The 13,432-nt window shown below is 35.2% G+C and overlaps 1 protein-coding gene across 1 annotated transcript in view; it reads right to left on the bottom strand.

The window, feature by feature from the left end:
- The window catches only part of GPATCH2 (G-patch domain containing 2), a 119,131-nt gene that overhangs the window by 83,416 nt on the left and 22,283 nt on the right, over positions 1 to 13,432 (bottom strand). The window contains exon 5 of the mRNA XM_058801567.1: positions 12,296 to 12,375. Coding sequence (XP_058657550.1) covers positions 12,296 to 12,375 — 80 coding nt within the window. The remainder of the gene's footprint in view (positions 1 to 12,295; positions 12,376 to 13,432) is intronic.

Raw genomic sequence — 13,432 nt, 5'->3', positions numbered from 1 at the left:
ATTAACTTTGAGAGACATGAACATATTGACACTATTTTTAGATAAGCAGGTAAGACCTGTAATTAAAGCCTGATCTTTGCCTAAGAAAACATCTGTTTTCTTCACTGTGTAATTAGTAAAATTAATGAATTCCAATCCATCCGCACAAATGATTTTTTTAACTTTGAAATCAATCACTTTAAAGCCCAAGATGCCTTCAGCTACACAAATTGGCCAAAACGTGATACTGTAGATCAAGTTTAAATTACAACTGTAATTTTCTTATAGTTATGTTTCAAACATTTTCTAGCCTTCTTCCTCTATTCTGCCATTGTTCACATTTCTTTTATAAACAAAACATATTTGTTGCTTTAAGAGATTTGAGATGACTACATACTCAATTAACCTTCTCATATATAATTCTTGTCAGAAATCTGATTAAGATCACATTTTTAACTGGATCATAACAGGAAATATGCTTATTGGGAGATTTGTAAAAAAATAAGACTATCCCACTCTGACATATTTTATTATATACAGAGCAGGAAACTGCTGAACAGTGAACACAATTTCACAGATTTTTAGAATATCAAACATTAGAGAAATTTCTTTTAAAATATGTTCTTAAGAAAAGTGTTACTTCTATAAACATTACACAGCAGGTGACCACACTTGAAGAGGCTAGTTGGATAATTACAGACACCCCAAATGACGGTGCACAGAGCATGCTTTAGCAATCACCACTTTTGCCATTGCATTGCTGCCATAAAGGGAAAACAAAAGGAAGCTTCTATCACACCATCTTTGGGCTCTCAATCACTAGGACAATTCTGACTGCCCATATTAAAAACCTTTGACCAAAACCTATGTATGTATCTGTTCATCTGCTATAATTGTTTCAATTTTCATTTTTGACTCAGAGATATGTGCAGGAAAAACCCAGCTAACAATCCCATAAGTACTTGCTTTACAAATCTGGCCCTCAGTCAAGAAGTTGCCGCGAAAAGTCTTTTAATCACCTTCTGATCAGAATTTACTGGATTGGATCTAAGTTCAAGGGTATTAAAATGTGCAAAGGAGACTATGAAAAAATGGTTGGGTTATAGATTTTAACTTCTTAACTAGAAAATTGACTCAAAATAGATTTTCTAATTTACAATGAATCAAAAGAAAAAACATTAGACCATAGCAAAAGTGGCACAAATGTATCAAAAAGCAAATGAATAAACATTTGAAAAGATTTATTATTAGAAATCGTAATAAATTTTGGAAAGATGAATCGATTTTAGTTAAAAGGTATAACTGACAATTTATTGGGCGGGAAGATGCATTATTTTCCAATTGTTATCCACCTACAGTAAAACTGATTTGTGTCCTATTGTATTTTATGGAAAAGGAGAGAGCAACTTTCAGTGATTTAGATTAAATGTATTAATCATAACCAGACACTGTGAACTATATATCTACTATTAAAGAAGATTTTTGACATTTAATTCTGTAGCAATATTTTGGCTCTGTACCACTCTTCCTAAATCCAATTCCTGCTACAGTTGGCAGATTTCTCCGTTTTAATTTTATGGGGCTTAAAGTAGCATTTAACCATCCATGCGGTAAATAATGCAGGATTAGAAATATTTAGTGTTTTGTTTCCCTTTGAAGAGAACCAATCCATCAACCTCCAAATATTTAAAAAATATTTTCCACATTCTAGTAATATTTAATATAAGATTCAGTAAAACATCCTATATAAATGAAGTTGTTTTCCTGAAACAAAAAATACCCCACAATAAATGCTAAAGAAAATATGCATCTGCATCACTGATATAGGGGAAGAAATCTTATAATAATACTGCTTTGGGTACAAAGAAAACTTTAATAAAACCTTCAGAATTTTTAAGCTTAACAGTCACATAATATCTAATACTTACCGTCAATCAGAAAAAATACAGTTAAACGTTCCTCTGAACAAGGCATAACAATATATTTTATAATATTTATGCCCAACTTAACTCTGAAATGGTAGCTTCTGTTTAAACAAATTCCCTCCCTCCCTTTTTTTTTTTTATGGAGTCATTGCCTACGTTTTGCTTTAATGTTACATTTTGCTGCATGGAAAAGTGAGTTTAGAATAACTTTTCAGAACCAATATTCTTAGAATTCTTTTAGATAGTACAAAAAGTCTTAAAATGCCTTATAGCTATACTAAAATGTAGATCCTAGGTTTAAAAAAAAAACACAAGAGGTGCAGTATGCCAACAAAATCTCAATTGTGCAATTGTGACATGTACAATGCTTTCTTTCCCATAGCATAACAGTGTGAAAGAAAACAGGAAAAAGGGTTTTCTCCAGTTTGACCATATTCTTCAGGGAATAAAAATGCAGCCTACTGTGAACATACTGTACGTATCTGTTTAGGTCTTTGTAAAAAAAGTCTTTTAGAAGCCTTGTCCAAAGCAAACAGGTCAGGGCAAAGGGAAAACGGGGCACATTTTCTCTAAAAAGCTCTTTAAAGGAACTACATGAGTGTTTAAAGAAATACACATCTAAAGCAAGACAGTTGAAACAGAGTTTGCCCATCAGCTAACAGTAAGGAAAGATGACTCCCTAAATAAACAACTTTCAGATCTCTGAATTGAGAAGTTTCTTCCTTGACCTTTAAAACCAAGATCTTCAGGAATACTAAGTCAGAGCTGAGAAACAACAGAATGAAAAAGTTAGTCTCCTACTTGTGAATGCAGGTGTTTAAAACCACCTGTCAAATTACCTATCCCAAGTCAGTAATGAGAAAAACTATCCACAGCAAAAATCAGATCAGGAGTAAGTATAAAAGTCTTCTGAGTCTAATTGCAAGGGCTGAGTGGGACAGATTTTGAGCTGTTACCAAAACTGTTGGACTCAAGTGCTCACTTGATCAGCTACAAGCATTTACACTTCACTTCCAAAAGAAGCTAAAAAAGCACTGCTATGTTGCAGCTGAAGGGACAGTAATTAACATGCAAGGACTAATACACTCTTGGACCACTCCAGCTGCAAGCGCTAATGATAATAAACCTTTTCTTTTTGTCTTCTTTATTCCTAGATACTCTATGTATATCAGCAACTGGACAAATGGTGTAAGTACACAAAAAACAATAATTATTATGTTTTTGAAAACATCATACCAGTGTTTTATGTAGGGCTTTCCCACATCAAGAGCCCATGAAACTTTTTTAAGTACTGATTATCTATGGGGAATAACCTTCCCAATCTAGGATTGCTTACCACCATTTTATTTAGTTAGCACTACTGTCTCTGATTCTGGATAAACATGTTTTATAAAGTGCCCACGTCCAACAGGTTTTCAAATTCAACATGTTGCAGAAACATAAACAAAGCCTACATTTCTGTAAAGAAAAGGTTCTGCATTCAGTTATATACTTACTTGCTGTAAATACCATGTGGTAATGGTCGGAAGAGTTTTGAGTAGTTTTGAGTAATTTTTGCCCTCTCAAAACTGCACTCTAAGTATGGACATTTGATTGTCTTATTTCATGAAACCAAACAGTAGCAAGCACTTTTCCAGCTGACTCAGAAGTAAGGTAGGTACAACAACTGTGGTTTGCTCCTGTCCTTTCTGGTTGTGTTTAACATGTTACAGAACACTGTCTTTACATCCAGCTGAAGTCAGAGCAATCAAAGAAAAGGGCAGAAGAGGACCTCTCCATTCCTGTATAATCTCTCACATCAGAAAAGAAGCCAAGTAATTTTCTTGGTCGACTCAACTTCAATACAATACATCATGTATGTTTCCTACTTGATTTTCTGTCCTGTATTTTGAAGTAATTTGATATATGCACTGCCATGATGAATTCCTGGAGAGAATACTACAGATCCAGTTTAATTCACTCTTTTTGCAGTACTTCTTACTCTGGGTACAAGCCATATGAACTCAAACGGAACATATAACCTCCCGCCCACCCCGCGCCCCCACAGTTTAAATTAGGGTTTGTATTTTTGCTTTTATTAAAAATCAAACAACATTAAAATATTCTCATCCTTGCCTTACAGTAATGATTAGAAAGATAAGCCGTTAATGCTATCCATCACTTCACACAAGATTTTTAGAATATGAATTACATAAACTAATTCTAACAGAACCAGTGAACAAAACAAATGAGTACATCTGAATAGAACCTGCTTATCTTAGAACAAATCTAGGTGGTCACCTAATAGGCTTAATCTGGATATCTGATGGAAATACTCTGCTTACCTCTAGACATGTAAAGTGGCTGCATTCATTACAGATGACCACCATATGAAGGGCAACATAAAAATGCATTTTCAAGTTGTTCCACCCATCAGCAGCCCTGATGGAAAAACCTATTCATGTGAATGAGTTACTATGGGTTGAATAAGAAGAAACTTCCAAGTGTTTAGGAACTGCACTTGTTTTCGGTTTAAAAATGTTAAAAAACATGTTAGCTGAAATCACTGGCATGATTTTCATTATTTACTTAATGTTTATGATGTTATTACAACATAAATGAGATGTTACTTATCAGGTAAACTATAGTATCTGTGCAGGTGTTCCTTGCCTATTACACATGTTTTACTATCTCTTCTCAGCATTAAAGGATCAACTCCCCCCATCAAGCTCAGTACAAGGAAATCCAGCTCAGGATTTCAAGTTAGATTTAGGAAATCTAACTCGACTCTGGATACAGCATGTTGTTCTACCATAAATTATTTGAAATGCTGCTCTTGAGACATTAAGAAGTTTCTAAAAGAGATCCAACAGTGAGATTCTTGCAGGAAAGATACTAAGTGTAATAACAATTAAAGGATTTATTTTTTCCATTAGAATTGCACAAAAACATGAAACATCAAAGAACCCATAGGCACTTGGGAAGTCAAAATAAGCAAACTCCAAATGTCTAGAGAAGAAACATTTTATGCAGTCACACACCAGACAGTGGGGTTTCTTTTAAAGCTGCAGAAAACAAGAGGAATAATCATGTTGCTTCGTATTTTGAGGTCAGAGGTTTTAAAAATCATTATTATCTGTAAAGACTGCTGTAAAACTGTATTAAATGTGTTTTCAAGACAGACACTAACTGAAGAATGAAAGGGATATCATAACGCTATTTGTCCTCCTTGAAAATAAACTTAAGTGAAATTGTAGACGACAATCACTGGAGTGGTTGGGGTGAGGTGAATTACAAGAAATACTGCTTAGCCTAACAGTTCATAGCACTTGTCACCATGAATAAACCACAGAACGCATCTAAAAAACTAAGCAGCACATTTGGCATTTCTGAGACTAAGGCTGGAGGGCAACTGCTTTGCTGAAGTGGGATGCTGGTTTTGACTCTATACTTGAGAGTCCAAGAAGAGACTAAGTCACCACAGTCACTTCATCTAGACAGAAGTTAATCTTTGATAGTTTAAGGGTATGCTTTGATTGTCACTGTAGGTCAACTATACCAATAAAAAAACCATTGTGAGCTTTGTGACACATAGTATCTCTTTTCCTGGTTATACCTAAAAGATACTTACATTTTGTTGACAAAGTACAATTGTTATCTCCAAAAGCTATTAATTGGCTGATGCATCTAAACTATTTTTTTTTTTCTTGATAGTCACAGATTTTGTAAGAATCAAGGCAGGACACAACTCAAGACTCTACACTCTGATTTACAAGGTAAGTGGTACAGAAGAATGAATAAAAGACACATGTCTCACCTTCACCAATAACTTTTTTCTGGCTAATGAAGTGCAGCTTCAAGTGAGACAAATGCTGTGGTATTATTTGTGTCTCTTTACTGATATGATGACACCATGATAATTGAAGATTTTCATTAGACAATTTCAGGTCACACAAAAATCACTGTCACTTAATGCAAACACCTTGTGAGGCAGACTTTATTTAACCACAAATCTCAAAAGTGATAGGTAGAAATCACAACCCTTCATAACAGTGATATCAACACTGACAAACTTGACCTATTAATTGCAGTGCTCTGCCTTGAACAATCACATACAAACCAACTGTGCCTTACATACGGATACCACTGCTGGTGCTATTAGTGATGAGAACCACTTTGAGAACTGACCTACCGTGAAAAATGATGCAGGTGTAATTAGGATCCTTTCAATGAGGAAGTACACTAACCCATTATGAAAGCCACTAAGCAGCTTTAGTCCTCCATCAGGTACTTCCCATAGCAGATGGAAGTTACATTAGGCTTGCACTGGTGTAAGTGAAAGCTTTAGAAAAAATGCTGGAAAATTAATTTGTGGAAAAAAGAAGCTCTTGCGATGTGGAATACATGGTGAGGATTAAAAGGTGTAATAACAGTGAGCAGTTCCTCCAAAAATGTATAGATACACGAAGTTAAAAACATCACAGGTACCTCAGCATTTTCCAGAAGATTTACATTGTTACAGGGCTTGCAAGGGTCTTTCAGGGTGAAGAGGGAGACGAGAATGTTGACCTCATGTTCAGAAGGCTTGGTTTATTATTTTATGATATATATTACATTATGACAATACTAAAAGGAATAGAGAGAAAAGTTCTCAGAATGCTAGCAAGCTAAGAATAAAAAATGAAAGAATCACAAAGTTCTGTGTCCAGGCAGAAAGCAAGAACAGCTCTGCCATGAGTGGTCAGTAAATCCAAACATTCACCCAAGACCAATCACGGACACACCTGTTGCATTCCACAGCAGCAGATAACCATGGTTTACATTTTGTTGCTGAGGCCACAGCTTCTCAGAAAGGGGAAAAATCCTCAAGAAAGGATTTTTCACAAAAGATGTCTGTGACATTTACATTTCATTCTGAAACCTACATTGTTTATGATGAGGTTTTGAAATTTGACTGATTCTTTTTTTCCCTTTGGTTCATAGATTTGTGTTGGAAGCCAAAAATCATCAGTCCAACCCCCCTGCCATGGGAAGAGACACCTTCTGCTAAATGTGAAACTATTGTTTTCTCATAAAATAATGCTATTTCAATGTGACTAGGTTTGAAGTCTAGAAGTGTGCCACTTGACTCATTCCTCAGGAAAACTGTAGTATGTTTGCAGATAGTTACTGAACACTAGAAGAATCCAAGGTGGGGCTTACACCAACATCCCAGCAGCATCTCCTCTCCTAACAATCTGAATTTTTCTACCTGAAAAAACATATCCGCAAGAAGCACATAGGTGCAGGAAACCATCCACTCCTTAAGGAAGTTTTATCCCTCTACACTGTAAAACTAAGGTATTGAGTTAAAGACAGGATTAAAAGAGCATGACATTGACTAGATTTTTGCATAAATAGGTATCAATTTAAGGTAATTACAAATAAAAAAAAGGGAAAAGCATACTAAGAAAGGCTTTCAGTAGCTCAGAGTATTTGTGATGACAGGAAATCTTAATAAAACCATTACAAAACAAAAAAAGCCCTACTCTCCTACTTGTTTAAAGGTAAATTCATTTGCAGTTTTAGCAGCATAAGGTTTCAAAATGCTACCCTCAGGCAGAGGCTTAATATTCCTCATCATGAATGAATCAAAGTGTGAAATTCAACAAGAGTTTAGTTTTGTTATAATCTAATACCATCACATTTCCACAGAATTTGATATAGAGACTATCACTCCGAATAACAGAAAATAATTAACTGAAGAAAATAATTAATACATCACAGATAAATTCTTTTGTGCACCTTGCTGATACTATATTTTACTATATTATCTGACTATACCACTCATCCAACATAAAGAAATTCTCCATACCACCAAATACACTTCAACTTGAGAAGCAGTGTTCTTCCAAATGTTGCAGAGTATCCACAAAGAGGCTTATGACCAATATTGTAAAAACAGTGCCCAAATTATTCTTTAAGGAAATATTCTTTGGATCTACAGCAAGGTTTCTTTCCTAGTAATATTTCACTTTGTTTCCAAAATATTTTGACAAGAAAAAAGCTCCTGAAAACACCTGGCTGTTTCTTCAGCTAAAAAAAACTTAGATGCAGAAATGTTTGATTTGATTTTACATTTTGGAAGCTGTTTAAAACAGCACGAGTGCTCAATGCATCTTTTCTCCTAATGTCAATAGACTGTTCATCTGTCAACAATTTTTTTGAGAAAAGCTTTTATCTTTGAACTTTTAAAATAAAAGTCACAGGATTTGACAGAAATACCCAGACATCCTCAGATAACGGGTCCTGGAAATGTAGCTTTCATCCTTTAAACACATTTTGAATAATTACAACTGTGTATAGTCAAGCTCAGTAGCACAGCTGTGCAAAAAAAATAAATCAATCCAGGAGTGCAAGACTTAATACAAGCTGTCTTTAATATAATGAAACCAATCCCCACGACACAAAGGTGATGGATGGAAAAACTGGCAGAGTCAAAGAAAGCATCTTTTTTTATTGGTCATGTTTTTTGCACTTTAGCTCAGTGAAATCACTTACCAGCTTCCAGCCCAGACAGGGAATACAGGCAGGAAGAGGCGACACAGAAGAGTTCTTGAACAAAACCTTGCAATGTTTCTCTCTGTCTCAGGGAAGAAACAATGCCTAGAACCACACAAGGAGTAGCTAAAACAGTAGCACTCATTTTCCAAACTTATTAAAATTTCCACATTTGTACGGAGGAGTTGCGAATGAAAGTCAAAATTTTCAGTTGAATACTAAGTTGGGCAAAACAATTTGAAGAAAATGAGAAAATAGTCATGCTTTGGTTTTGCTACCTATAATTAACTCTTATTTTCTTAAAAAGGGGTTTTATGCTCTCCCCAGGAATCTATCTGTGAAAAAAATGACAACCTCAATCATTTTAGGTAAAGAGGCAAGTTAGTATTCTAGATCATAGAAACAAACCTTTACACTTCCAACACATCTAAAGGGTTAGATTTCAGATTTTATTCTATGAAATACCAAAGCTTCACCTGCAATTTGCTAGAATCAACACAGATACAGTACTAGAAAAGTGACATGTATATAAACCATATGTCACTAGATGAGTGCCAAGTCTACAAACATACATAAAGACCAGAAGAAAAAAGCATTCCTTCTAGAAATCAGTGTTTCATTCATGGAACACTACCTCTAAATGTCAGGATTTCTGCATTTTCCTAACACAAAGCAATGTGAGGCTTGGGACTACTTCATCAGGTCCTCTGTAACTTCAGAATCAACCAATTCAACTCAACCACAATAAGATTTGGTGCAATATACACCTTATTAAAAGAATACATTAAACATGAAAGCAAATGCATAATTGTCCTAATTTTAACTACAAAGCTACTACTATCAACTTTGCATGGTATTAGAGAAACCACGTACTTTTCTATTTCTTTTCATGTATAGCTACAGTCAATGCTATCACAAAATCAAGCAATGAAGACATAAAAGCCACCATTATAGTTGCAACCCAAAATATATACATTGCAAACTACTTAATTACAGATCCCATTAAAAACTTGTCTATCTATGAACTGGACAATTGAAAGGCTGCCAGTTGTATTGAATATTTCTTTTTTTATTTTCATGCTCAGCCTTTTCAGTTGTCATCTGCTGTATAACTCATTCAACCTGGACATTGGAGTAAGTAAGGATTTTCAAAGTACATGCCTGCTAGGTTTTCTATTTCTCTCTTTCTTGTCCAGTGTTGTGTGATTATAAAAAAAGTGTTTTGACTAAAGGCAGTACACCTGATAAAAGAAAGACCCATGAGTTTGCTCAAATTAAGCAACTCATCCATGAAACAAAGGAAGAGCTTCTGGAGAGACTCTAAGTGCTAGCTGTGGCTACCTCAAGCTTGCTGCCTGGTCAATGAAGAGCAGCATTGGTGCTCTGATCCTCAGCTCCCACCGTGCTGTGAACATGTGAGCAGGCAGTTTCCTTGGTCTGCAGCAAGAAATACTCCCACTCTTAGCCTGTTATTCTTCTTACAAGAAAACACTCAAATAGTTGGGCATTAAACACTTTCTGAGAGAGGATGAGGGTATATCCAGCCATTATCATAGCTCCTCTCTCTGCCTTCCCCAAACCTGTGATCTCACCCAGGCTTTGCTGGCTGCTATAATTGTGAACCTTCAACCAAGCTTTTCAAAAAACCTTAAGCCTTGACCGCAGGCAAAAAGCCAACTGCATGCTCACATTCTGTGGATACAAATCACAAACCCTAAGACTGAACAGAAGATATAATGTGTATCTTTTAGGTACTGTATCTATTATTTTTTAACATTGTCTCCCTTTCAGGTCTGTGTAAAAGCAGTGATACAGACATCAGACTCCTTCCTGCTAGAAGAGAATTCATTCACACCGCAATTCTGTTCAATAACTCGAGTCTGCAGTGTTCTTTCCTCAGGATATTAATCTTTCTTACAGCATTCTTGCTCTTCTTCACTGTTACCATCTAATAGCAGTAATTACTTCTTGTTCTGTGTTATCAGATGTCACAGGTATTAAATGACGTTTTTGTCATTGAATTTAAGTATCTAAAGAAGATTTTGTTTAAGAAGCAATCACTGACAAAAGGAAGCACATGAGCTCTGGTTTATATTGCAAAGACAGATGCAGCAGATGTGACCACAAACATAAATAGTCATTAAGGAGGTCAGAAAGCTGCAGCTGCAGAGCTAACAGCACATCCCCTCAATTTGTGACTCCTGCCTAAACATAGTGACTCAGAAGCTACATTCACATGCCAACCTTCTTCCACAACACCATGCAAATGACATATTTAATAACTGGAGGCAACTGAATTATCAGTCTTTAGTAGATTGGCTTGGATTTTTGTTATAAAGGGAACTACAATACCATCATTATATATGGGATACCATGAGTGGAAGACAAAATGGACTCCTAAGGACAATCCAGCAGAAAATAAACATTAGGATTTTTTATTATATATATGCATTCACAGTATATCTTCATCAATTGAAATTTAATCCCCTTTTTACAATTTAGAGGAAGAGGAAGATTTTAGGGTAGTTAAGCCATGTATCATCAGTACCATGAAGCTAACCTATCAGTTATAATAGCTCCTATAAAATACCAGAGTGAAATTGCAATAAGCCTAGAAAATGGGCTACAAATCCCAGATATGCTCAAGCAAGCACTGAACCAAAAATAAAAATAGGTAGATAGGAAACCAAGAACTAGATAGCATTCATCTAATTCACGACCACTAACAGCAGAGATCGCAGGCCAAGGTTTTAAAGCATCTTATTCAGCTCCAAATGGCAATTATTGGACAGTAACTTCAATTATAAAAACCTTGCCTCTTCAAAATGAATTAAATTTCTAGCAGGTCCTTTCTATTTTCTCCACATATAATAACTATGACATTTCTCAGAAGCAACTTATGTTTTTTAGGCAACTTAAATCTGAAAACATTTAATGTTGTCAAACAACAAAGAATATCCATGTTGCAGTATTTATTGTCCTGGCCTATGTTTATTACACCTGATAAAGGATCTCAAACATGCCCTTCCAAACATTTTTCTTATAAGAAAGAAATAGACTGGGATATAATTAATACATTTTAGCATTTAAATTTAAAAAGTCAAATTTCTCTTCTCATCATGCCCTTCTCCAAGGAAAAATTGAAAAAAAAATATTAGAAACTTATTTTAGACAAAAGCTGTAGGAAAATCCAGGTATTAGATTGCACAGAAATGCAAAGACAGGTGAATTTTTTCCTCCACTTATAAACACTGCTCCTAGGGATGTAGGTACTAAAAAACCCCAAACATCCCATTTGTAGTGCCAGCTTTGAACAGGCTCAGTACAAAGAAATGCATGATCTCTATGGCAGGCACTTGGATAATCTGTTTTAATTTTCTTTTGTATACACCCTTTTTGCCTGACCACACAGGTGTAAAGCAAACAAAAGAAAACAGGGACATATTTTTCAAAACAGATTTTTGGGAAAAAATATGACCTGAATTGCACTAAAATGCATCCTGAAAGCTTTTTTATTATCAGAAAAGAAATTTATTTGATTTTCATCATAGAAGTGAAACATGTTTTCATATAGACATAAGACATATACTGAAAATAGTAACTTATACACATATATACACACAACCGCACTGAAAACTTTTTCCTTTGTTTAGTTCAAAACAAGTACTGAGAAACAGTATCAGATTCTTTCTTCTGCAGTGGAATGTCAGAATATTTAAAAAGAGTAAACATACACTCAGGGAGCAGTGGCAGCAAGTCTTCCAGTTCCATTATCCATCCATAATGTCAGGGAACAAGCATAAGAACAATATGCTTTTCTAGAAGCATACCCTGAGAGCAGTGCACGAGCTTACAAAAATGAGAACACCTACCAGTGCATTCTGGTTTCCTGAAGCCTTTTTTATGTTTCTTGCTGGCATTCCATGAAGATGACTACATCTACTCTGGAAACCTACAAAAAATACAAGTTTGTTTAAGAATATTTTCTCGACCATGGAACCAATAAAATTCACCAATACACACCAATCTATCAATATGAACTCTGTTAAACAAAATCATTTTATTGGCAAACATTTTACTGGTGGAAACAGAGCACAAAATGGGAAAAGTAAGGGAAAGAATAAATTATCAAGAAAATTTAAAATTCTGCAGCTATTCTTACTGCCATCCTGGATCGATGCACCATTGGCAGCACAAGCAGAGCATAGCAGAACTATAGTAGAAGGTGATTTTTGCATCACTTACAACTTCCTTATCACTAGGAAACATTAAATCTGGCCAATCTGCAGAGACTAAGTCCTTCAAAGCAATCCAAGTGTCTAGAGAATAATCCTCACAGAAGGATTCAATACATTCAGTGTAGTAGTTTAAAAGTGATTTGACCACTGCTCAGATTTGTATTTGAATGGGAAAGAAGATCTTTGTGGCAGAGGAAGGTACAACAAAATTCTTTGGTAGCAAGCTGAGGTTTGACAGCTTCAATCTGTGGACAAGAGCGTGTTCCTAGCTGTAAATGCAGTCCAACACTGGTAGAGTTTACCATTGGTAACACTGGATCCACAGTGGTGGGAAGTACTTTAGAAATAAAGAAAAAGGGTATTTTCTAAGTTACAATCTCAATCCATGCTCCAGAAGTACCCTTCCCGCTTCTGTACAAACAACATGGCCATAAAGCAAGGCAGATGGTCACAATAGTCTTTCCAGCCTTTAAATTAATGAACTTCTATAGTATTCTATACATTACAGCAAAGGCCAGGAGCAAAATGGAACATCAGGTTTCACTTGAAATAATGTTGAAAAATTCTCAATGCAAACATTGAGAGAAATAAAAACAGCAGGTCATCAAAATGAGCCATTTTGCATCTTCTGACTTTCCTAATAATTGACTTTGAGTTATTTCTCTCTAACGATATCTTAAAAATTTAACAGTTCAAGGAAACAAACAGGTAACTCCAAGAGTTGTACACATTTTACATATTTAATATAATCCACAGATATCCTTCTACTGT

This window comes from Ammospiza caudacuta, chromosome 3 (assembly GCF_027887145.1).
Source record: "Ammospiza caudacuta isolate bAmmCau1 chromosome 3, bAmmCau1.pri, whole genome shotgun sequence".
NCBI lineage: Eukaryota > Metazoa > Chordata > Aves > Passeriformes > Passerellidae > Ammospiza > Ammospiza caudacuta.
This window is presented reverse-complemented; position numbering and strand designations above follow the sequence as displayed.